The following is a 24,182-nucleotide window of genomic DNA, read 5'->3' as shown; positions in this document are numbered from 1 at the left end:
GAGACTCCTTCCTTTGGTTGCATACACATCCATCCGCACACTCGAACTATGGCTCCAATGACATTTTCCCTTGAGACTCCTTGATCGTTGAGCGGAAGCCTTTGGAGTGTTCATTGAAAACATATTTGATTGATAGAGAAGCCTTAATCTCAAAATTTTGGAAGGATTTTTGAACCAAATTACGAGTAGTTGTCATTTTTTATAACTAAACATTAGTGAGCCTTAGTGAGTTATTATTACCTTGTTCTAGCCTAATTAGGCACTTGTTAATAAAAGTGCTTTAGGGGTATGAAGAGACGTCCAATTTGACTGACGGCCGTCAAGAGAGCGTCTCTCTCTCTCTCTCTCTGTCTCTGTGCGCGCTGTCGATCGCGAGCTCGCGGTCGCCATAGCCAAGCTACAGAATGATTTCTGATCTTCCTCAGTTCGACTGAGCTGCCAATTTTGGCTTCCTTCCATCATGCTTGCGGCAGGAGACCCCTGCTGCCCTTTCCATCTACTTGAACATGGATCCAGGCTCCACCCCAAGCTCCCCCCTCGTTGAGGCCTCTGCTTTGCAGGTCCAGCCCTCCTCCGGGGTCTCGCACGCATGGCCAGCGACGAGGAGTACATCCTGTACGATGTCAGCCCCTCTGCCGCAGCCCTGAGGGCTGAAATTGTAAGGCACGACGGGGGCGGCGCTGGCATACGGCATGATGGAGGTGGCTGCGGGGGTGTGCGGGAGCACAGTGACGAGGCTGAATCCTCGCAGAAGCAGTATAGTGCTGGCGATGGCAGGGACGATTACAGCGAGGAGCAGGATTTCTGCACAGGAAGCTTGGCAGGGGATGACAGGATGCAAGGAAAAAGCCTCGAAATTTTGCACGGAAGCAAGGTCTTGGAAGGGATAGGATTTGCAATGCAGGGGCCAAGTGGCCTGCTGATGGGGATGAATAATGGAGCAGCAGGGGGAGGGGCGGGTGGCGGAGGCATCCGGATGCACAGAAGTAAGAGCAAAAGGAGGGACAGAGAGGAAACCAGCGACGGCGGGACGTATTACAAGAAAGGGAAGAGCAGCTCAGGGGGATTGGGGCGTGGAGAGGGGGATGGAGGGAGCAAGAAGGACAGGGAAGAATGGAGCGATGGTGCAATATCATGCCTGCTGGACGCCTACACCGAGAAATATTTGCAATTGAACCGGGGAAACCTGCGTGGGAGTGATTGGGAAGAGGTGGCCAATGTGGTGAGTGACAGGCTGGATGGCCAGAAGCCAGCCAAAACAGTTGATCAGTGCAAGAACAAGGTGGACTCTTTGAAGAAGAGGTACAAGACAGAGAAAAACAGGTCCAATGGTTCGACCGTTAGCTACTGGCCGTGGTTCAAGAAGGTGGACCAGATTGTAGGAACAGGTCCTAAGCTGTCTGTGTTGTCTGATGATGAGAGGGAAAGGGCCTCTGCTTGTAATAATGGCAACGCTCCGGCCAATCATCACAGTAAACAGCAGCAGCTGCCTTCGCCCCTGCTAAACGCTACATCAATCGGCAACAACAACATCACCATTGTGGCCAATCACGGCAACAGCACTACCCCAGTCTCTGCTAGCAAGAGGTGAGAGGCTCTTTCCCATAGCTTTATGTGTGTGTGCGTCTCTTTCTCTGTGCCTCTCATTGAACATTTGCATTCTCTCTGGAAACGCTAGTGGTAACTGCTAAACGCACTAGCTAGTGTGTTTTTGGCGTTATAGGCACCCTTTCCATGCCCAATTCCAAAAAGCATACAAAAGTGCCCCACGTTTCTCTCTTCGTGAAGAGAAAAGTTTAATAAGCTCAATTCCCCCTTTTCCCCCTTTTTCACTATCTTACGAGGTCCCTCTACAATTTCAGAAACATGCACAGAGAGAATTGCATGCATTTTCTCCAATGTGCTTCCGTTCTCAACTCTATCCCAACAAGTAGCTTCAGATTCTTCTTGTGCAAAACCAGAACCTAATCAGCAACTTTCATGCTACAACCTGTGTAGTTTTTCCAGCTCCATGGTAGCTGCCATGGTGCTGGATATGATATAAACCTTGATAGCAAGTGTGAAATAAAACCTTGATTGCAATTCTCATGGAATAAAAACCATGGAGTAGAAACCACTAATTTTCATGCTATTGATGGTGGGAGAGAAACTATGGTTGATGTGAGGCTCTGCACTGCGTTTAAGTCTATACATTAAGGGAAACCTTAAGAGACAACCATGATTGCTCGTATTAAAGGAAATTGATTCTGTAGGTAATGGACCCTTGCTGGTTGTATGTGGACAACACAATGCAGACATCACAAGAGACAATCTATTGCTGTTTGCACCTTATCTCCAGTCCTGATGTCAATGTTCTTTAAGAAGAAAGTGTCAATGTGTGCTTGAGAGTTGATTTTGGTTAATAGATGCCATGATGCTTCTCTTGAATTGCTTCTTTGAAGATAAAACCCTAGTGCTATGATTTGTAGTATCAATGCATTGCACAGTCTGTTCACAGCTAGGTTTTAAGCAATTGGTTGGGATAAATATTAATCATTGTTAATGTGAGGGTTAAAATATCTTATATGATAAATCTGGTTGCTAGTAGTGTATTCCTGCCCACCTGCCATTATGCACGCCATCAAGCTACTTCAGCCTTTCATGCAATAATATACTGTAGTGGTAGTCAGATGATCAGTATCCTGGAGCTTATCCAAAATGATCCATTTTGTGTTGTTCAACTCATATCCACGTACATACTTCTTTACTTCAATTCATACGACTTTTGTGCAGCTGTAGCACTCCCTACCTTGGTAGGCTTGTTTGACTTATGGTATGCTTTGAATTTGTAGCAAGCTTAATCTTTTCAAGTGGGTTTGTTATAGGTCACAACAAACTGTATCTGCTCCAGTGGGACTTTTGACTACACCAAAAAAGATGTCATCTCGAAGGTGGAAAAGAGTTCTCTTGAAAATTAGTGGAAAGTGCCTTGCAGGCAATCACTCTCAAAATGTAGATCCAGAGGTGAGATTTAAAACTGTTTCAGTTGAGTAAGATCATGTTTTGAAGTGGGTTGTTTTTGAGAAAATTTTTAGGCAGGACATGTTTAGGTTGTTTGTCTAAACCATGAGGTATGTGATAAATAAGATCTAATCTTGTGTATGTAGACAGTGGAGGAAAATATCTATGAAGGATGTGGTCAATCAATATTTTATTCTGCCTAATTAGTGATTGATACTGTGTGATGAGAGTAGAGAATTTCTAGACTCATAGTAATAATTATTATCTTAAGAGGTAGACTGTCGATTCTTACTCCTAAATTGTTGATAAACTGTCCGAATCTTTGACTTCTTCCTCTATTGGATTGGAATACATATTATTTTGTGTGGTGTTGTGTGCACATGATTTTAATTTACTGCTGCACTGTAGGTTTTTCAAGAGAATCTTGGGGTTTTATGTTCATGTTTCTGAAGTGCTTTTTTCATGTTTAAGTTCAGATTGTCTCATTAATTTCAAGGGAGGTGGCTGCCACAGTTTCTCAGCTTGATGTCGAGGTATTTTGGCTCTAGGAACATATTCTATGATTTATTTTTTCAATGTGTGGGGATTGTTGTAGTGGTCTTGACCATTTCAATTTATGCTCACTGTTAGGTGGCAATTGTTGTTGGTGGAGGAAATTTTTTCCATGGGCCGTCTTGGGTTGCACGAGGAGGACTGGACCGTACATCAGCGGATCATATTGGGTAACCTTCTATACACACTGAGGGAGGGAGGAACCAACTAAGTGCATGATGCTGATATGATATCATGTTGTAAGGCAACAATAGTGTTATATCTTTGTTAGATGCAAAAGTTGATACTCCTTGAGACTTTTTATTGCTTATAGAAGCACACTCCAAGTGACAATGCTGTAAATTACACATGAAAATGGATATACAAAGTGTATAGGGGCATATGGTTGAGACATTGTGTTGACACCTCTGGATGAGGTATACAGATAATGTCAGAGTGCAGTGGATGCGGAAATGTATGATCAGACTGAAAGAAAATGAACATGGAGAGAAGGGGAAGAGAGAAAGAGATGGTAGAACACAGAAATCTGCTGTGAATGGACATTGAAATGAAGAAGGCAGATAGGTACAAGGGTGCTGTATGTGTATGTCAGCTGTGTCTCTCCACCTGCACTTGGAAATAAGAAGTGAAAATGACTGGGGAGGGGCTGGACATAAATAGCCCAAAATAATGCATAAAAAATGACAGGTCGGCCAGTTCAGCTTGAAAATTGGCCGACTGTGCAGTTAATGCAGCGAAAATGCTGGTGCTACCACGTGGCCCCTGCCCAGCCTCTGTCCGTACTGCCTGTCTTACCCAGTGTGATCCACACTGCCCAGACTGCTGCATAAACATTAGATGACTGCTGAAAACTGTCCAATCTGCACATGCATATAATCCACAGATCGTCTAGGGTTTGGACAATTCGGGGAGATATGACCCTTTTCTCCACACCTATAACATTCCACCTCTGATCTTTGATCACCGCCAGACTGTCGTCCTCTATAACTTTGAGAGGGAAACTTCCTTGGACCAAAATTAGGACCAAATTCTCTAGGCTTTGGTCCAATATCCTGTGTTGTCATTTTGGATTCTAGCAAGTTGAATCTTGCATTTTCATCCTTCTGTCTTCGTAACTGTGCCCGAGAGTACCTACTATACCATAGTGCATTACCTGTGCTCGTCTAGGGGTTGACTGAATCTCTAACACCCCCTCTTAGATCTTGTTGATGAATAAGTAAACAAAATTTCCAAGTTATCCTTCGTCTTGCAATACACCACATCAATAGTCTCATCCAAGATCTTCTTTCGAATGAAGTGGTATTGTATCTCAATGTGCTTTGACCTAGCATGGAGTAAAGGATTCCGTGTCAAAGCAATGTAACTCTCTTTGTTGCAATGAAGCATAGTAGGACTTGTCTGAGGACAGCCAAGCTCTCCTAACAACCTTTACAGCCACATTGTTTCACATGTGGTAGAAGGTGCCACTCTAAACTCCGTCTATGTAGATGATAGGGCAATTGTGGGCTGCTTCTTACTATAAGAGATAGCACTTGCACCCAAAGTAAGCAATATCATTATATCCTATTGTGGACCTCCTATGATCAACATCTCCAGCTCGGTTTGAATTCGTCCAGCCTTGTAGAACAAAGACTGAATCTTGTGTACTTGCTGGATAATAAACCAAAGACCGCAAAATCCTCATTGTAGCTTTCCAATGAACGAGCTTGGGTTCACTCAAGAATCCGGCAAGTGTACCTAAGGAAAAGACAAATCAATCCGAGTATTTAGGAGCCATATCGAAGGTTCAATCAACTGCTTGTAGTGGGTAGTATCCGCCACTGGTGAATTTGCATGGGCTGTAGTCTTTCAGTTTGGATCCATGGGAGTAGAGATAGTCTTATACCCCTCCATCTCAAAAGTCGTCAAAAGCTCTTGCACATATTGTTCTAGGAGATAAAAATCCCCCTCGGAGCTCGTCAAATCTCATAATCTAAAAAGAAGTGGAGAAGACCAATATTCGTCATCTTAAACATCTCTGTAGTGCCTTTGTAGTGTGCTTGATCTTTTGGGCATGATCATGTTGAGCTTGATGCATCAAGATAAGATCGTACTCGGCTTGTGTAATCTTGTAAGATCGAGGGACTCCATTGTAGTTTGACGACTCTCCGGCTATTTTTGATCTTTGTGGAGCAAGTTGTGAAGGGGAGAGAGTGTGCAATGAAGTGCGAGATCGAGGCGCAAGTTGCAGAGCTGAGAGTTAGAGAGAGTGAACGCAGAGATAGGTGTACCAGATCGTGATGGTACACAAAGAATAAAAGAATGTATTTATATGTTAGGGTACAATAAGGGTGTGTTCACACCCGTATGACTATATACACGGAGACAAAGGGACTTTACACCCAACAACCTCCCACTTAAAGGCCCGAAGTGATACCTTTAAGCTAACCAACTTCCACTAAACGAATGCAATGCTCATGTTGAGCCTTTGCAAGGCACTTAGTAAGAACATCTGCAGGGTTATCTTGGGTTTTGACCTTAGTCAGTGTGACAAGACCATCATCCAAGACCTGTCGAATAAAGTGGTACCGAACATCTATGTGTTTGGTATGTGTATGGAACATCCCATTCTTAGCCAGACATACTGCACTTTGGCTATCACAACCAAGTGCTGAAGTACGTGAAGAAAGACCAAAATCCTTGACGAGACGGCCAAGCCAAATAGCTTCCGTAGAAGCTTCTCTGGCTGAAATATATTCAACTTCTGTAGTACTCAGTGCCACAATTTTCTGCAATCTTGAACACCAAGAGATAGCCCCACGAACCAAAGTAAAAATATACCCACTGGTAGATTTCCTAGTGTCAAGATCTCTTGCCATGTCCGAATCACAAAATCCTTGCAACTCTAGTGTACCCTTTCCATAGCATATACGCTTTTGTTGTGTATCTTTCAAGTATTTAAAGATACATTTCTCTGCTTCCCAATGTGGCTTGCTAGGGTTAGACATGAATCTACTAACAACTCCCACTGCATGAGCAATTTGAGGGCGATCAACAACCATGGCATACAACAAAGACCCACAAGTTGATGCATAAGGTATACCCTTCATGGCACTAGCAACTGTGTCATCCTTAGGGCAATCAACTTTGCTAAGCTTTGTATGTGGCGGTAAAGGCACACTAAGCGGCTTAGCATCAACCATATTAAACTTGTCAAGTACTTTGCTGATGTACTTGTTCTGTGAGAGAAACAATAAACGATGCCCTCTGTCTCTTTTAATGCGCATGCCCAAAATGTGTTCAGCTGCCCCCAAATCTTTCATGGAGAAGGCTGAACTTAGCTGCCTTTTAAGAGTATTCAAAATACTCTGTCCTGCAATCAGCATATCATCCACATATAAAGCCAGTACGATAAGGCTTCCATCATCAGCCCTTTTAGTGTATAAGAAGTGATTTGCATGACCGCGTTTAAATCCATGGTTAAGCATAAAGGTATCAAATTTTTTGTACCATTGTGTAGGGGCTTGTTTCAGCCCATAGAACCTGTGTTTCAGCTTACAAACCAAATGCTCTTTTTCTGGAATAATAAATCCTTCTGGTTGCTTCATGTACAACTCTTCATCCAAGTCACCATGAAGAAAAGCAATCTTCAAATCCATCTGATCCAACTCTAAATCCAAGAATGCAGTGAGAGCAAACAAAACACGGAGTGTAGTCATTTTCACCACTGGTGAAAAGACCTCCTGGAAGTCTATGCCTTCCTTCTGTGTATAGCCCTTAGCAACCAGCCGTGCCTTGTACTTGGGCTTCCCATTAATACATTTCACTTTGTAAACCCATTTATTAGGAATAGCTTTCCTGTCCTTGGGCAAAGATACAAGCTCCCATGTGTTATAGAGACTTCATCTCTTCCTACATAGCAAGCTCCTACTTTCTCTTGTTTTCACATGATTGTGCCTCTTTAAATGTCAAAGGCTCACCCTCATCAGTCAACAAAATGCAATCCAAAGATGGCTGAAACCTCTGTGGCTGCCTTTTGACACGTGTAGACCTTCTTACCCAATGGTCTATATTATTAGGTGGTGGGTCTACATCCTGGGGAATGTGCACACCGTCACTAGGTGGTTGATTTTCAACATTTTCTTGCTGCTGTAATCTGTTTTCAGGATGTTCTTCTTGCTGTTCTACTTCATCCTGTGCATCTATTTGCTGTCCATGAGCTTTTGGCTGTAGCACAATAGGTTGCTACTCATTTCCAGCATCAAAAGGGACAGAACTTTCAGCTAATGGCTGCTGAATGACTGGCTGTTCATATTGAAATTTGACCTTCTTTTTGTCAAGATCACCATGTGTAGCATTTTTCGGTAACTTTGCCTCATTAAATACTACATCTCGGCTGGGTACTATCTTCTTGCCCTGAGGAAGCCAAATTCTATAACCCATCTCTCCCTCATCTCCATATACCATGAAGATGCCCTTGATGGATTTCATGTCTAGTTTGGTCCTTTGTTCTACAGGTATATGCACAAAGGCATCACAACCGAAGACATGCAAATGGTCATATAAAGCAGGTTTGCCAGACCAAACCTTTTCAAGAATGCCATTTTCCAATGCACGATTGGGAGAGCGATTGCATACATGAACTGCAGTTTTAAGAGCCTCTTCCCAAAACTGTTGTGGGAGATTAGCTGTGGACAGCATGCATCTGACTCTCTCACAATGTGTGTGATTAAATCTTTTAGCCTTGCCATTTGATGGAGGATTATAAGGGGCTGTCAACTCCCTTTTAATGCCATGCATCTCACAAAACTTGTTGAATTCATTTGAGACATACTCACTCCCATTATCTATCCTTATGGCTTTCAACTTAAGCCCTTTCTGTGTGGTAACAAAGGCATGAAACTTTTTAAAAACATCCAACACTTCCTTTTTGCTCTTAAGTATATACACCCATGACTTTCTACCGAGATCGTCATTGAAAGTAACAAAGTAGTGTGCACCCCCATACGAATTAACAAGCATAGTACACACATCAAAGTGTACTAAGTCAAGAGCATTAGAATTCTCAAGGACACTAGAGTAATAACGAGACTTTACTTGTTTTCCATATAAGCAATCATTACAAAATTCGAGACTAGAGTCTTTTACATCAAATCTCCCTAAAGAGGAGAGAACTTGAAGGCCTTTCTGGCTCATATGGCCAAGCCTTTTGTGCCAAAACTCCATCTGTGAATGGACTTCAGCCACAACCAAGAACTTGCCAGGTAATGCTTTACAATGCAAGTAGTATAAAGTCCCCCTCTTGCTACCTTTAACAATTAGCATAGAGCCCTTATGGACCTTCCAAGATCCACCACCAAAGGTAGTAAAATACCCTTTAGCATCAAGCTGCCCAATTGATAATAGACTTTTCTTTATGCCAGGTACAAATCTGACATCTTGCAAAATCAGCTCTTGGCCATTTTCAGGGGCCAAGTGAATGGTGCCAACACCCTCTATCTCACATGCATAGTTATTACGGAAGTAAACCATGCTTAGGCAACTTGCAATGTATTCAGAAAATTACTCCAAAGAGGGGGTAACATGAAAAGGGGCACCACTGTCCACTATCCATGATTGTGACAGCCCATCATGAGTTGAAAGTAAGGCACCAATTACCTCCTTTTTGCTGATGTGCCTATCACCTGCTACTGCCATAATATCTGCATCATTACATGAGGCTACAACAAGTATCTCTTCAGTGTCAGGAAGCTCTTCAATGACCACACTAGATGCAACATTTGCCTTTGCAACTTCTTTTGAGGAAGAGCTGTCATCATCTTTCTTATCATCCTTCTTTTTTCTTACCCTGCTGTTTCTTTCTTTCTTGCTCTTTCTTGAAGTAGTGGCAATCGGGCTTTTTATGCCCTTTACACCCACACTGATAGCATGTGACGTCCTGCTATTTGCCCTTGCTTTTGCTTTTGCTTTTCTCTTTACTGGCTGCATTACCTCTCTTTTCAGACCTTTCTCTTACATGGTAAGCTGAGCCACTGCTTTCACCACTAGACTTTCTTCCGATTTCTTCATTAAGTCAAAGCGGGGTTGTTGCTAAGTGACACAACCAAAGATTCCCATCTGTCAGGCAAAGTCATTAATAAGAAAATAGCTTTCAATTTATCATCGAAAGCCGCCAAACCAGTTCTACAACCTACTCAAAACCCCTATGAAAGCATCAAATGCTCAGATGCTGGCTTAGACTCATCCAACTCCATGTTCACAAGTTTACGCATAAGATGCACTTGATTCACAGGAGTTGTATTTTCATAAGTGTCCTTAAGCTTTTTCCATATAGTATAACTTGTATCAAGGCGCTTGATGTTTGTAAGTACATCATCAGACACTGCCATCTTAATGTATGCAATGGCCTTCTTGTTAAGTCTAGCCCAATCCACATCTGTTATAGCTGCAGGCTTAGTCTCCAAGAGAGCATCTTCCACAGTCCTTGAGAAACAAAATGCCTTGTATCCTATCCTTCCACAAGTCAAAGCCAGTGCCATCAAACCTCTTGATTTCAAAGAGGGATTTAGTGTCATTGCTGCTAGAAGCATTTGCAACCATTTTTTTGCAATACACAAAAAATTCAATGCTGCAATTTATGACAGCAAAAATGACTTGAATATTCAGCTGATTTCAGCCCAAATTTATAATCAGCAATACATCAACTCAGTGGGAGCTGTCCAACATGTGTACTGCATATATATGTGCTCGTATCAACTTCTGATACACAAAACACCAAGGAATCTCTGCAATTTCTCCAAAATTGCACAAATGGGAGATAAAAATGTTCAAATCACTCTACTTATGGCAACAAGATTGCTTTAGCAATATTCCCAAAGTTCATTTCATGCATCCACTATGCCAAAATCCGCAGATTTCAGCAAAAGCTCCAAAATTTCACTGACTGATCTACCCTGAAAGCATAAAACGGGAAAAATGAGCAAAATTTCACAAAATTTTACAAAAGCCCCAAATTTCTCAGATCCAAATGTGCACCAATGTCAACCAATTTGACTCAGCTTAACAAAATTTCACAAATACAGCAAAAGCCCCAAAATTTATGGATTCACTGTTGAGAAATTTTACTCAAATGAGCAAAATTTCACTAAATTTGGTGAAATTTCCAATTCAAACGTGCACAATGTTTGTAATTTCTGATGCAGATGTCTTAATTATGCACGAATAACACTCCATCTAAAAAGCCCCAAATTTTTGGGCCTAAAATTACACAAATTTGCGCACTGTGCTTGCGCGTGTGAACACCCAAAGGAGAGAAGATAAAATAACCCAAAATTTCTGATTAAAAAAATGTAAGAGGGGTCTGTTGACCCGCCGTCTAGGTTCGTGACCTGTCAAGCATCACGTCGCTTGCTTGACTGCCGCCTCGTTATGGTTGCGTTGGTGCCTCGTCACTGGCGTGTCACGTTTGGTGCCGGCGTGCGCTGTAGGTCGCAATTGCTAGTTGTGCTGGCGCCCTATTGACTCGTCGTCGTCGCTGGTCTGCAACGTCGTGCTTGCCCAACCAATCGTGGCGCCTGCTAGTTGCCACACGCTTGCTGCCTCACTCCTGTCGCCCACTGTCTGCTAGGACTGCCCTGTCACCTGTCAACCGTTGCTTGTCTTGGACCTGACACTTGTACACGTATCACCTCAACTGTCCACTGTTGTGCAAAAGCAAGCTTCTTCTCTTGTGCAGACTTGATTCACACTTCTTGGGAAGTGTGAACACCGTTACCAATGCTCTGATACCAATTTGAAGGGGAGAGAGTGCGCAATGGAGTGCGAGATTGAGGCGCGAGTTGCAGAGCTGAGAGTTAGAGAAAGTGAATGCAGAGGTAGGTGTACCAGATCATGAGGGTACACAAAGAATAAAAGAATGTATTTATATGTTAGGGTACAAGAAGGGTGTGTTCACACCCGTATGACTATATACGCGGAGACGAAGAGACTTTACACCCAACAAGTTGTGTAACTCTCTTTGACTTGAATCTTGATGTGCTAGGTTTGGGAGCATCAAACTCTCGTGTCTCGAGGACTAAGATAGAGGTAATGAGCTGGAGAGTGTGTTGTACTTCTGTTGGATCTCGAATCGCAGCAAAGCAGTCTCCAAGATGTCAGACAGCAGCAAATGCAGCAGTCGATGTGTTGGATCATTGTCGGATAGGCCGGGGTGAGAGAAAACAGCAAATGCAATTGTTGATGATGATGTGGCAGGCTGATGGCAGAAAAACATAGGTTTGATAATGTGCTAGGTTGATGGCATTAAAAAAACACACGTATGATGGTGTGGTAGTCCATACAACAGCAATAGCAGATCATAAATGCAGCAATTTAGTAGGTCACCAGCTGTAGACGATGTGGCTGATCAGCAAATGTAGCAGAAATCAATGTAAATTGTGTGATGGAGGTTGGAAACAGGTGTCAGATAGATGGAGATAATGTCGGGTAGTCTCGGTTGAGATGTCCTCCCCAAACAGGGTGTGGGCAACAAGCTAGAGCGCTTGAAGCCTTCAAAAATGAGATAGAATAAATGGAGGGCAGCATTCCCATTTATAGAAAGTTTTGGATGCTCAATAATCTAGAATCTCTCTCTGTTTTAACTCTCAAGAAACACTCCCCGTACTAGGGTTTTTTCATTAAGAGCATTTTTGGGATTGTTCAAGGCTAACCAACATGCAATGCATCTATTAGCTCAACAATCAAAAGTGTTTGTGTGCTTTAAAATCTTCTTGGCCTTGGCTGAGAATGATAGTGGATGCAAGCTGATTACACTCCATACCGATTGAAGGGGGGGGGGGGGGGGAATACATGTCACCAGAGTTTAACTCTTTTTTGGCTGAAAGGAACGGTGTGGCTGAAGGAAAAAATTGCACTTTTATGGAAATGGCATGTTGTATGCTTTCACACAATAAGTTTGCCCCAAAGTTTTGGCTTGATGCTGTTATGTGTGTAGTATATATGCTGAATCATAGCCCCACTAAAGCATTGGTTGAATGTACGCCTTATGAGGCTTGGAATGGCCGGAAAGTAATGGTGTGACATATTCGTGTCTTTGGTTGTTTGGAATATGCTTTGGTGCTATAGCCATGAAGGCATAAATTGCAAGACAAGGCTATCAAATGCATTTTTATTGGTTACAGTGCAGAAAGTAAAGGGTACTGCTTGTATCAACCCTCCACCAACAAGATTTTTGTTAGTAAAGATATGTTCTCGCTGAACATGCTAGCCAGCCCTTCACGGACTGCAAAAATCAGCCCAATGCAGGGCCTATGGACATGTTTGACAATTTGTTGCCATTGTTTTGGCAAAGTGCACTTGATTTTGGTCAATTTCAACAACCTATTGAGGGTTTATAGTAGTAAAATGAGCAGCAAACACATATTGAACAACAACTTGATTTTCAGCCCATTGATCAAGGCATTGTTGACGATGAAGTGCCGATGAGAGTTGCTATCCTAGAAGTTAAAACGATCCCTAGGTGGCTGTTAGATACATTACAGGACAATAAAGAGTTTGTTCCACTTCTTGGTAGAACTAGATTAGCGGCTTGCCATGAATAGGGCAACTTGGTCGTGCAAGTACTCGTAGCTATTGCATGCAATGAGGAACCTCTCTCTTTATATGGTGCTTTACAAAATGAATATCGGATAATAGCTATGTAATCAGAATTGCACTCTATTCATAAAAATGGCACATGGAAGCTATGTGACTTGCTTGTTGGCAAGTGTGCTTTAGGCATGAAGTGGATTTACAAATTGAAACATAGATTTGATGGTAGCATTGATTGCTACAAGGCATGTTTTGTTGCCAAAGGGTTTGTTCAATAGTATGGGATCTACTATGATGAGATGTTTGCACCTACTTCTCGTATGAGCACCATTTGCAGTGTCATCGCTTTGGTTGCTCACTTTGATTGGCATGTGCATTGATTGGATGTAAAGACTTCTTTTTTAAATGGTGATTTGTCATGAGGAGTTTTATGTCATACAACCTCTTCACTTTGTTCAAAAAGGCTTAGAAAGCAAAGTGTGCCATTTGCATTAGGCTCTCTATGGTTTAACGTAGGCACCTAGTGACCTAGGACATGGTACGAAAAGATACATGCATACTTGAGTGCTCTTGGCTTGAGTAATTCACACACAGAAAGCACACTTTATATCCATAAAGATGGGGATAATCTCTTGATTCTCATTCTTTATATGGATAACACACTGTTGATTGTGTTAGCTTGCCTATGTTAGTTGTGTTAGTCGGTCATCTCTTGGTTGTGAGCTCCAGTCAGAGTTTGATTGAGAAATAGGAGCTTTGGCTACAAAAGTGTGTTGCATTGTCTACTATAGAAGTAGAGTATGTAGCTGCCTCTGAGGCAGGTAAGGAGGCTTTATGGCTTTCACGTTTGGTGGGAGAGCTTGGCATTACATAGTTACATGTTCTTCATTGTGATAGCGAGAGTGCTATCATGCTAGTACGGAATCCTGTCTTTTATGCAAAGACGAAGCACATACAAGTGAAGTACCACTTCATTAGAGATATACTTGACAGTAAGAGCATTGAGCTTGTCAAAGTGCATATAGATTATAATCTTGCAGACCTTCTCATGAAGGGTCTTCCAGCAGAGCGGTTTGCTCATTGCCGAGAGATGATGGGAGTTGGATAGATATATGTATTTCAGCCTTGTACATACCTAGACTTAGCTGATTATTTTCTCCTCTTAAGGCACATTGCCTTTAGGTGGAAGGTTGTTGGGAATAAAGGGCCCTCGTGCATTTTATGTATACTTGGGTGTGAACACACCCTTAGCACACTTGTACTTTCATATATATATATATATCTATCTAAAAACCTAAAGAGGTACACTCATCATTGTACCCACAAGTCGTGCTCACCCTCTCTCCCTACTCTGCACTTTGTGTGTGAGTGCGTGTGTGTGTGTGTGTGTTGCTAGCAAGCATTGCGTGTCTCGATCCTCATGGCTTTGAGCTTAACATTCTCCACATTTGCATTACAGGATATGATTCCCTATGAGGCTTTCTTTGGTCGAAAGCCTTTCGTGTCTCACTTTTGCATCTTTGGATGTGATGCATTTGTCCATGTGGACAAGAAGAAGAGGAAGATGAAGCTTGACTCGAAGTCGAGGAAGCTTATCTTTATGGGCTATAGTACTACTATACAGGACTATCAACTCTATGACCCGAAGATGCAGAAACTTGAGGTGAGCAGAAATGTGATCTTCGACGAGGCTTTAGTCTCCGAGGATCCTATTGATGGTTATATTCCCGGCCATTCTTCATCCTCGACTGACCCTTCCCTATCCTCAGTTCCTTTGCTTCCTTCCAGTTTGCCTCCTAGCATCCCTTACTTGTCTTCGGCTCCTCCCCCTCCTCCTTCATCCTCTACTCTGGCTTCCCTACCACCTTTGATGGATGTGATTACTACTACTTCGTTGCATACTTTCACCTTTCACCCCTTCAGGCTCTCTATAGATGAGGAGGATTTACCTTCCCTTGTTGAGAGGGGAGTCCCTTTCACAGATGCGCATTATAGATATTGGAGGCTTCTTAGTCTCCCTCGCAGCAAGATGAGCCTATTCGGGTTCCTCGTTGGTATGGACATCTCATGCGAGATTCTTGTGTTTTTCATATTCTTGCTTCTCCTACAGGTCCATGTTGAAGCCTTCCTTCCTTCTGTGGATGGGTGGTAATTCCTTGATTACAACTGAGTTACAGTCGTAAGATTTATTACAAAACTGAGAAATTCAAAATAACTTACAATCTTGGACAATGGACATCTTATTGGCTCCAAAACTAGTGCCCCTTTTGGTATTTCTTTAACTTAATTGAAGAAGAAGTTGATGTACAACGGGATTCTCCCAATCCCTTTCGGGATTCCAACTTCCCTTGCTGTCCAAAATCACTAGCAAGTCTTTAATCTAATTAGCCCCTTGATTCGGACAATTAATTGACCTTCACCCACTTTGATGGAGATGGAAAATGCCCCAAATTCATTGATTTGCTGGTCCCTCTATTTGAATTTGATTGAAGACAGCTTCAGTCTTGTTGAATCCAAGTCTTAGAGCTTCCAATTTTTGGCATGCTTCTCAAGGCTGTTTGCTAAACCCTAATTTCTACTGCAGATTAGGGTTTACAACAAAGAAATCTGAAAAATTTCAGCCATTGGTGATCTCAATGCTGTAAGGAGATGAGAGAGAATGTTGAGGAGAGAGAAAATTCAGACTTTCTTCACGAAGAACTAAAGAAAATTAGTCATTTACTGCTGTTGCCCTGTCTCAACAGCCCGTAGATACTGTCACTTGCTGTTGATTGGTCTTCTTCTGCCCCCTGGCTGCCCAGAAGGCCTTCAATTGCTGCAAATCAAACCAGCAGCTTCCCCTCCCTTTCTCTTATAGGCTGAATGTACTAAAATGTCTCTCTCTAGCCTCTAAAGGCGTTTTTCAGTCTTGTATATGCATTTTTGACAAGTGACAACCTTCCCAAATGGTTTTTCCAGCATTATTCATTACTAAATATTAATTTTCATTCTTTAGATATTGAAAATTAATCTAATAATTATTTTGGTGCCCAAAAAAATAATATTACTGGCCAATAATTAAATTGGCTATAAGCAACTTCCATTCTTGAGTGACTTTGTGCTATCTTTGACCATTAGATTGGTGTTAGGTACCATTAAACGCCACTTCTTTAGTGCCATCAACTGACACTTATGGCCAAATGAATGACCTAGATCAACAATCGGCACTAGATACCTCCAAGTACCTATGTGGCATAACTTATAGCAACTTTTGCCTTTGACATCCCATGATTTCCTTGGGTCCTGGGCTCGTAACTTTATTCTAACCCAAGTTACACCTTACATGTGCAACATTTACTTAACCATGTGATTAAAAATTAATCCACATGTTAAGTGAGATTTCAAATATACATGTCCTCATGACACGTAGATTAGCTCGCTTAAAGGCCCAACAAAATAGTTAACTTTGTGTGAACTTTGCTTATAGATTCTTTATGCGGTGAGTCTACTACCATTGAGGAGGATCTTACATATGATATTTGGTGTTAGGCCATGCATGAGGAGCTGGACTCTATCGAGCATAATCAGACTTGAGAATTGGTTCCATGTCCCCTAAAGCGAAAGGTGATAGCGTTAGAGTTATGATCGTCCCTTGGATAGATTAGGCAGTGTTCATACATTTTCTTGTTAGATAGGCATTCGAGAGTAGCTTGTCAGAGTTTGTGTGTTGCATATGCCACATGGCAGGCCGTACAGTCAACGCAGGAGTGACACGTGGTAGTTGGATTTATTGCAGATCAGATCGCTATGCTAACGTGGCAATTTTGCCATTTTTGGCAAGTTTTTGTTTAGTCGATCAAATCGGCCAAATTTGGCAAGCCGATTGCTAATTGGTTGAGCTATATCTATTGTTATATATAACAGAACTTTAGTACACATTCACAAATGCTCTAGATTGCAGATTTTAGGTTGAGATTGTGTAGAGATTGTGTTGACTGTAGTAGACTTCGAGGTGTGTAGCAAGGTGATATCATTGAGGTGGAGATATGCAAATATACAAACTGCACCCGTATATATATCTGCATTCTTATTCAAAATTTCTTCATTGCAGATCTTGTTCTTTTGTCTCTTCCTTTATCTCCTCTCTGTGTTCACTCTATCTCTTAGTCTCGGTCATACGCTTCCGCACTGTTGCACTTTGACATGGTATTAGAGTAGCATAAGACCAACCGAGTGAGAACCTACTTGAAGAGGAGATTTTGGCGCGACACAAGGTTGCGTTTCCAGCGTTCGAGGGTGAGTGAGAGGGCTGCGCATCAAAATAAGGCGGAGGCGAGTCTGGGCGTGTGGAAAAGGAGCAAAGTTGCTGAAGTTGCTACTGACTTTTTATTGATTGAAGAGGAGAAAGGCTGCATTTTTGGCCTTTAATTGTAGATTTTATGTTTTCATCGCCTTTGGCGAGTGAAGGAGGAGCAGGATGAGTGAAGATGAGCTCTAGCAAGTTGTGTTTTTATAGCAGAGGGGGATGCTTTTGTGTTTTTGCAGGCATTTTATGTGAAGATGTCTTCTGAGGCTGATGTGGAGTTTTAGGCGATTGTGGATCGGAAGGTGCCCATCTTATCGGCTCTTCCATTAGATTAGAAGCTTGATGGCAAGAACTACCACGTCTCGTGAGTTATGATGCTTGCCATCTTGGAGTCCTATGATTTGGCAAAGCTTGTTATGGAGGCCATTGACCATTGTGCATTGAGAGACGAGTCTAAACTTTCTACAGATGGTTGTGTGGAGTTGGCAAAGACTCAGGTGCATTGGGACAAATTGAATGCCTACATCCACTCATTTCTCTTTCTGTCATGCACTATAGTTGTGATTATCCATATAGAGCACTTGATTATCCATATAGAGCACTTGATGGTGGCTCGGGAGATATGGTTCTAGCTCGATCCAATGTACAATCAGATGATCGTTATGGAACACATTTCTTTGGAGGTGCAGATGCGGACTTTGAGTCCCAACAAATTATCTTTGATGTGGGAGTATGTGAACAAGCTTCGCTAGCTCAAGATGCAGGTGCAATGTCATGAGGATATGTATTTTTGAAACCTCACTTAACATGTGGATTAATTTTTAATCACATGATTAAGTAAATGTTGCACATGTGAGGTGTAATTGGGGTTAGAGTAAATTTACAAGCTTGGGACCCAAGAAAATCACGGGATGTCAAAGCCAAAAGTTGCTACAAGTTTGTTGCACAGGTACTTGGTGGTATCTGTTGTCAATTGTTGGCCTAGGTTATTCATTTGGCCATAAGGGTCAGTTGGTGACACTAGAGATGTGGCGTTTAATGGTACCTAATACTGATCTAATGGTCAAAGATGGCATAGAGAGACTCTGGAGTGGAAGATGCCTAGCTAATTTAATTATTGGCCTGTCATATTATTTTTTTGGGCACTGAAATAATTATTAGATTAATTTTCAGTAATTAAAGGCTGAAAATTAATATTTAATGATGGATAATGTTGAAAAAACCATTTGGAAAGGCTGCCACTTGGCAATTGGCCCACATAGGCTGGTAAAAGGTTGAAGAAGAGGAAAAACGAGATGATTCTTGGTGTAGCAAATGTGGGAGAGTTGTGAGCAACCATGGCCAGCCTAGTTTTGAGGAGGCGATTGCATATTTGGACCCTCCACAGCTGGGCTATTGCATCTATGTACAAGGTGACAACTGATTTGGATGTCTCAGCTATATGCAAATAGCATTTAATGCTGTTGTGGCAGGCAGCAGCTGCATGTGACTGATTTTCAGTCATTCTTCGTTACAAAACTTTGAATTTTCTCTCTCTACAGCTTTCTCTCTCATCTCCCAGCCATTTCACAGCCTTGCTCCGAAGATCTCAGCATTTGAACCCTTGGAAGTTGAGAAATTGCAAATTTCTCTACTGTAAACCCTAATTTATAGTAGAAATTAGGGTTTAGCAATAGCCTTGGGAAGCGTGCGAGAAATTGGAAGCTCCAAGACTTGGGGTTTTTTTTAGGGCTGAAGGTGAATTTCAGCTAAATTCAGGTGAAGGACTACCCCACCATTGAATTTGGGGCATTTCCATCGTCTATGAAGTGGGTGAAGGCCAATTAAGTGCCCGAATCAAGGGGCAAAACAGATTGAAGACTTGCTGGTCACTTTGGACAGCAAGGGGAGTTTGGATTGCAAAGGGGATTGGGAGAATCCCATTTGTAAAGCAACTTCTTCTTGAATAAAGCTAAAGAAATACCGAAAGGGCGCCAATTTTGGGGCCAATCGGGCTTGCGTTGTCCAATATCAGTAGGTAAATTTGTATTTTTAGATTTGCATTTATTGTTTGTTGCTGTAATTAAGTTGTAATCATGGATTTATCACCCATCCACAAAAAGAAGGCTTGCATGCAAAATGTGGGGAAGGTGATCACTTTTGAAACACGGCGACAATAATTCTGTCCCAGTTACTACCACAATTCGGTTGCTTCTAGTGTGCCTTGATTGCTTTAGGGTGGATAGAGACTCTTCGGCGGGAGGAGTTGGTTCCTATGTTTTTGGACTAAGAGGAATAGTTGAAGGGACAGAATGCTTTCAAGTCAAAGACATTGACTGGTCAATCTTTTTAAAAGAAGGGGAAGGACCAAAAGGAGGAGGAGAGCAAACCAAAGAAGAATAAGGAGAAAGAGTTGACTTGTGATACCTTTGGTAAGATAGGTCATTGGAAGAAGGATTGCCTTGACAATGACAAGAATGATACCAAGAAGAACAAATCCTCGAAGGATTCAAGAGTGGTGGCTGCTCCCTCATCAACTGCTTTTCTTCACTTGGTAGTGGTTGAGGCATCGACACCTCAGGTTTTGGATGCAGCTTTGGTGGCTCTAGACAGTCGTGAGTGGATCATAGATAGTAGTGCCTCTCAGCACATGACTTCTTCCACAAATGGTGTTGCCCATTTGGGACCTTTGTGTGGGTAGATTCTCATTGGAGATAGCTATTCTGTGCCTTTCTGCTCATAAGATTTGTACTCTTGGCCTTTTGGTGGAGTTTGACAGTGACTCTTTTCGAGTTATTGATTATGGATCAATAACAATCTTTACTACTGGTTACGAGGAGAATGGTATCTACAAGTTGAGGTTCTCTTCAGCCTTGACCTCTCTCCTTCTTGCTTTCCAATCACAATATGAGCTTTGGCATACTTGGTTTGGCCACCTCAACTATGAGTACCTTCGGAAGGTGTCACGAGGATAACTTGTTTGAGATTTGCTGAACATTGGGGTGAGCTAGTAGTTGTGTGTATCTTGCATTCAAGGGAAACAACGTTCTAATGTGATTCCCAGTAAGGCTTCGAGGCGGTTTGTAGCACCGTAGGAGCTTGTTTCCACTGATCTTTGTGGACCTATGCGGACGGAGTCCCATAAGGGGAGTCTTTATTTCATGTTGATTGTTGATAATTTAGTAGGATGACACGGGCTTATGTTTTATAGTTGAAGTCGGAGGCCTTCTCCAACTTTAAGGATTGATTGCTCTTTGAGGAGAACTAATCAAGCCGGAAGTAAAGACCTTGCAATCAGACAAGGGAGGAGAGTTCGTCTCTAACGAGCTTGCTAGATTTTGTGCAAGGCATGGTATTCACCAGGAGTTTGGAAACACAAATACACCTCAGGAGAATGGCATATTGGAGTGGAAAAACAGGAGTGTGATCGAGATGGCTCGCACCATGATGAAGCATTGTAAGACGCCTTAGTGTCTATGGGCCAAGGCTGTGGCTATTGCTGTCCACATCCATCGGTCGCCTACTTTGGCCGTGGTTGGTATGACCCCTTACGAGGCTTATTTTGGAGGCAAGCTAGATGTTTCTTATTTTAGGATCTTTGGATGTGATGCCTATGCTCATATCCCAAAGACTCAGATGGATAAGTTTGAAGTGGCTTTGAAGAAATAGGTGTTTGTAGGCCATAGCTCGCAACGTGAGGGCTACCACTTTTACGACCCCATTAAGGGGGATGTCTGCACGAGTTATGATGTGCGATTTGTGGAGGTTCCAACTTCAGAAGGGGGTGAGGAGCACCCAGTATTTGGAGATCCTAGAGGTGCCAGAGACTATTCCCTTGGAGCTAGTGCTTCTTGAGGATGTTTTTTCTTGAGATGAGGATTCTACTTCACCACTAGCCACCCCGCTTGAGCCTGCCGGTGGATGTTCCAACGACTTTAGCAGATGGAGAGTGATGAGGAGAGATCCGGCCTTCTCCTCGTTGGGCATGTGATACACTCTATGATGTAGGGATTGAGGGGGTGTTTGAGGAGTGGTAGTCGCAAGATGGCTCGCGGTGTTCTCGGAGAAACAAGGCACATTTCACGAAGCTTGTTTGTTTTAACTATTGTTTGATGACTGTAGGATAGGGAGCCTATCTCTGTGAAGGAGACTTTGTAGTCTGAGCGTTGGTTGGTGGACAGCAATGGAGTACGAGTTGGAGGCTATTGAGAGAAATGGCACTTGGTACCCTGTGCCCCGTCCTACTCATTAGAAGGTGATTGGTGTCAAATGGGTCTTCAAGATCAAATACCACAGTGATGGCACTTTGGATAATCACAAGGCCCGCCTTGTTGTTGCTACGCCCATGAGTTTATTTCCATGATACCTTTGCCCCCATTGCTTGTATGGCGACTATTTGAGCTATTCTTGCTTTCGTTGGCCATAGGAGATGGCCGATACATTAGTTGGATGTAAAGTTTGCCTTCTTGAATGGAGACTTGAAGGAGGAGATCTATGTAGAGCAACCTCCTGGCTTTGGATCGCCAGATGGTAAAGTCTACAAGTTGAGGAAGGCCTTGTATGGCGTGAAACATGCTGTGTGTGCGGAACAAGAAGATAGTCTGGTCCCTCCAAGAGAAGTTGGATATTGGCTCTCCAAGGTTGATCCATAGCTTTATGTGCACAATTTTGACGGAGGTCGTGTGTTATTCGTCCTTTATGTGGATGATTTGATTGTGACCGGTGACCATGCCCAGATGGTCGAGCAGACGAAAGTAGCTCTTCATGAGAAGTTCAAGACAATGGATTTGGGATTTCTCCTCTTCTTTCTAGGCCATGAGATCTCCCCGACTCCGAGGGGGATCTTCATCTTCTAGCAACGGTATGTATAGGAGCTCTTGGTTACATTTGAGATGGAGGGCTGTAGGTCTATTTTTGCTCCTATGGATTTGAATTGGATGGTCGCTGCCCACTCAGATTCTCCTTAGGCCAATGCTACTTGCTATCGGCAATTGATTGGGTCTTTGATTTGGCTCCTCAACACTAGTGTTGACTTATGTTTTGCTGAAGGTTTGCTGGCCGGGTTCATGAGTGAGCCCAAGATGGTGCATTGGCTGGTTGCTTAGAGGATATTGTGGTTCCTGAAGTGGACCCCTGATCTAAGGATCTATTATCCAGCAAGTGTAGGTGGTTCAGATCTTGTACTTACTGGTTGGAGTGATTCAGATTGGGTTGGAGATGTGGATCATAGGAGGTCCACAACAAGTTATTGCTTTACCTTGGGTGCAGGTGTTGTTTCTTGGAGCAGTAAGAAACAACCCACAATTGCCTTATCTTTGGCTAAGGTGGAGTATCAGGCGGTGTCTTCTACCTCATGCGAGACAATGTGGCTTTGGAGGTTGTTGGAGGAGCTTTTTTGCCCTAAGCCAGGTCCTACTACTCTTCAGTGTGACAATGAGAGTTGCATTGCCTTGGCACGGACGGAACCCCGTATTCCATGCTCGGACTAAGCACATAGAGATACAATACCACTTCATTCGGGAGAAGCTTTTGGATGGGACCATAGATGTGGAGTATTGCAAGACGGAGGACAATCTTGTAGACTCGTTTAGGAAGGCACTTCCTTAGCCTTTATGTCAACAACATTCCAGATCCCTCAGCCTCATGCCACGTCCAGGATCTGAGAGGGGTTGTTAGAGTTATGATCATCCCTTGGACAGGTTGTGTCAGATTAGGCAGTGTTCATGCATTTTCTTGCCAGACAGGCATTTGAGAGCAGTTTGTTAGAGTTTGTGTGCTGCATATGCCATGTGGTAGGCCATACAGTCAGCGCAGGATTGTCACATGGCAGTCGCATTTATTGCAGATGAGATCACTGTGCTGATGTGGCAGTTTTGCCATTTTTGGTAGGGCTTTGTGCAGTTGACCAAATCTGGCACAGGTCAGCCAGATTTGGCAGGCCAACTGCTATTTTGACTGGGCCATATTTCCTACTATATATAGCAGTCTTCAGCACACATTCACTGTCACAAGACTGTGACAACTATTACCTTTTTGTTGATTTCTTTATTACATACTTTATTTGGTTTTTCTTTTTGGAAGGATCCCTCTTGAAATCTAAATGCCTGAGTTGCATGGCCAGTATGTGAAACAGACAGGAATGTCTAGTGAGTCAAGACTGGACAGTTAAGGTCCAGTATAAGTTTGGAAGAGACTGATGGCACTGTAGATTGACAAGCCTGGAAGAGACTTGTGAAAGTGTATATGGACAAGTGTGTTGAAGAACTCGCCTGGAAGAGACTAGTTCAAAGTGAACATGGACAAATCTCCAAGAGATTAGTCCATGTGGGGTCATCAGTGGAAATTCACTTTCAGTTGAGCTACATTACAAATTTGGATGTAGCCATAGTCTGCAAAGATGGACAGAAGACTAGTGGGGATGCAATGGAAGCAACTCCTAAAATTTAGGGAGTTACTATTTTTGGACCCCAGAATCTATTCGCGTCATTATCTTCGTTTTTGCACGAGGATTAATCCTCTGGTCTGTGCCGAGGTCAAATTTTGCACCGAGGATGTTTTTTGGCATTTTTGCAACCCTCCCTTCCTTTACAGCAAGTTGGGCAATCTGCAAAGATTTCGGATCCAGTAGAGGTCCAGGATAAGGGTAAGCATGCTGCAGATTCAGTGGAAACACCAAGGCAGCTTGCGAAGTCAATGGAGATTCCAAGATTGGTTCCGACTGTCCAGGAACAGGTAGCGGAAACGCTAGTTACATAGGCATTGCCAGTTCAGCTTGCCATTTTACAGCAGCCAAATGTTG

General features: G+C 42.7%; 1 protein-coding gene across 1 annotated transcript in view; it reads left to right on the top strand.

The window, feature by feature from the left end:
- Window positions 1-291: 291 nt before the first annotated feature.
- The window catches only part of LOC148026116 (uncharacterized), a 50,371-nt gene continuing 26,480 nt past the window's right edge, over window positions 292-24,182 (top strand). Inside the window, exons 1-4 of the mRNA XM_087693374.1 lie at window positions 292-1,587; window positions 2,865-3,003; window positions 3,477-3,533; window positions 3,631-3,722. Coding sequence (XP_087549500.1) covers window positions 590-1,587; window positions 2,865-3,003; window positions 3,477-3,533; window positions 3,631-3,722 — 1,286 coding nt within the window. The 5' untranslated portion in view covers window positions 292-589. The remainder of the gene's footprint in view (window positions 1,588-2,864; window positions 3,004-3,476; window positions 3,534-3,630; window positions 3,723-24,182) is intronic.

This window comes from Lygodium microphyllum, chromosome 14, assembly GCF_053477565.2.
Source record: "Lygodium microphyllum isolate KBCC chromosome 14, Lygodium_microphyllum_v1.1.10, whole genome shotgun sequence".
Classification (NCBI taxonomy): Eukaryota; Viridiplantae; Streptophyta; class Polypodiopsida; order Schizaeales; family Lygodiaceae; genus Lygodium; species Lygodium microphyllum.
Note: the sequence above shows the minus strand (reverse complement) of the source record. Positions and strands in the feature narration are given on the sequence as shown.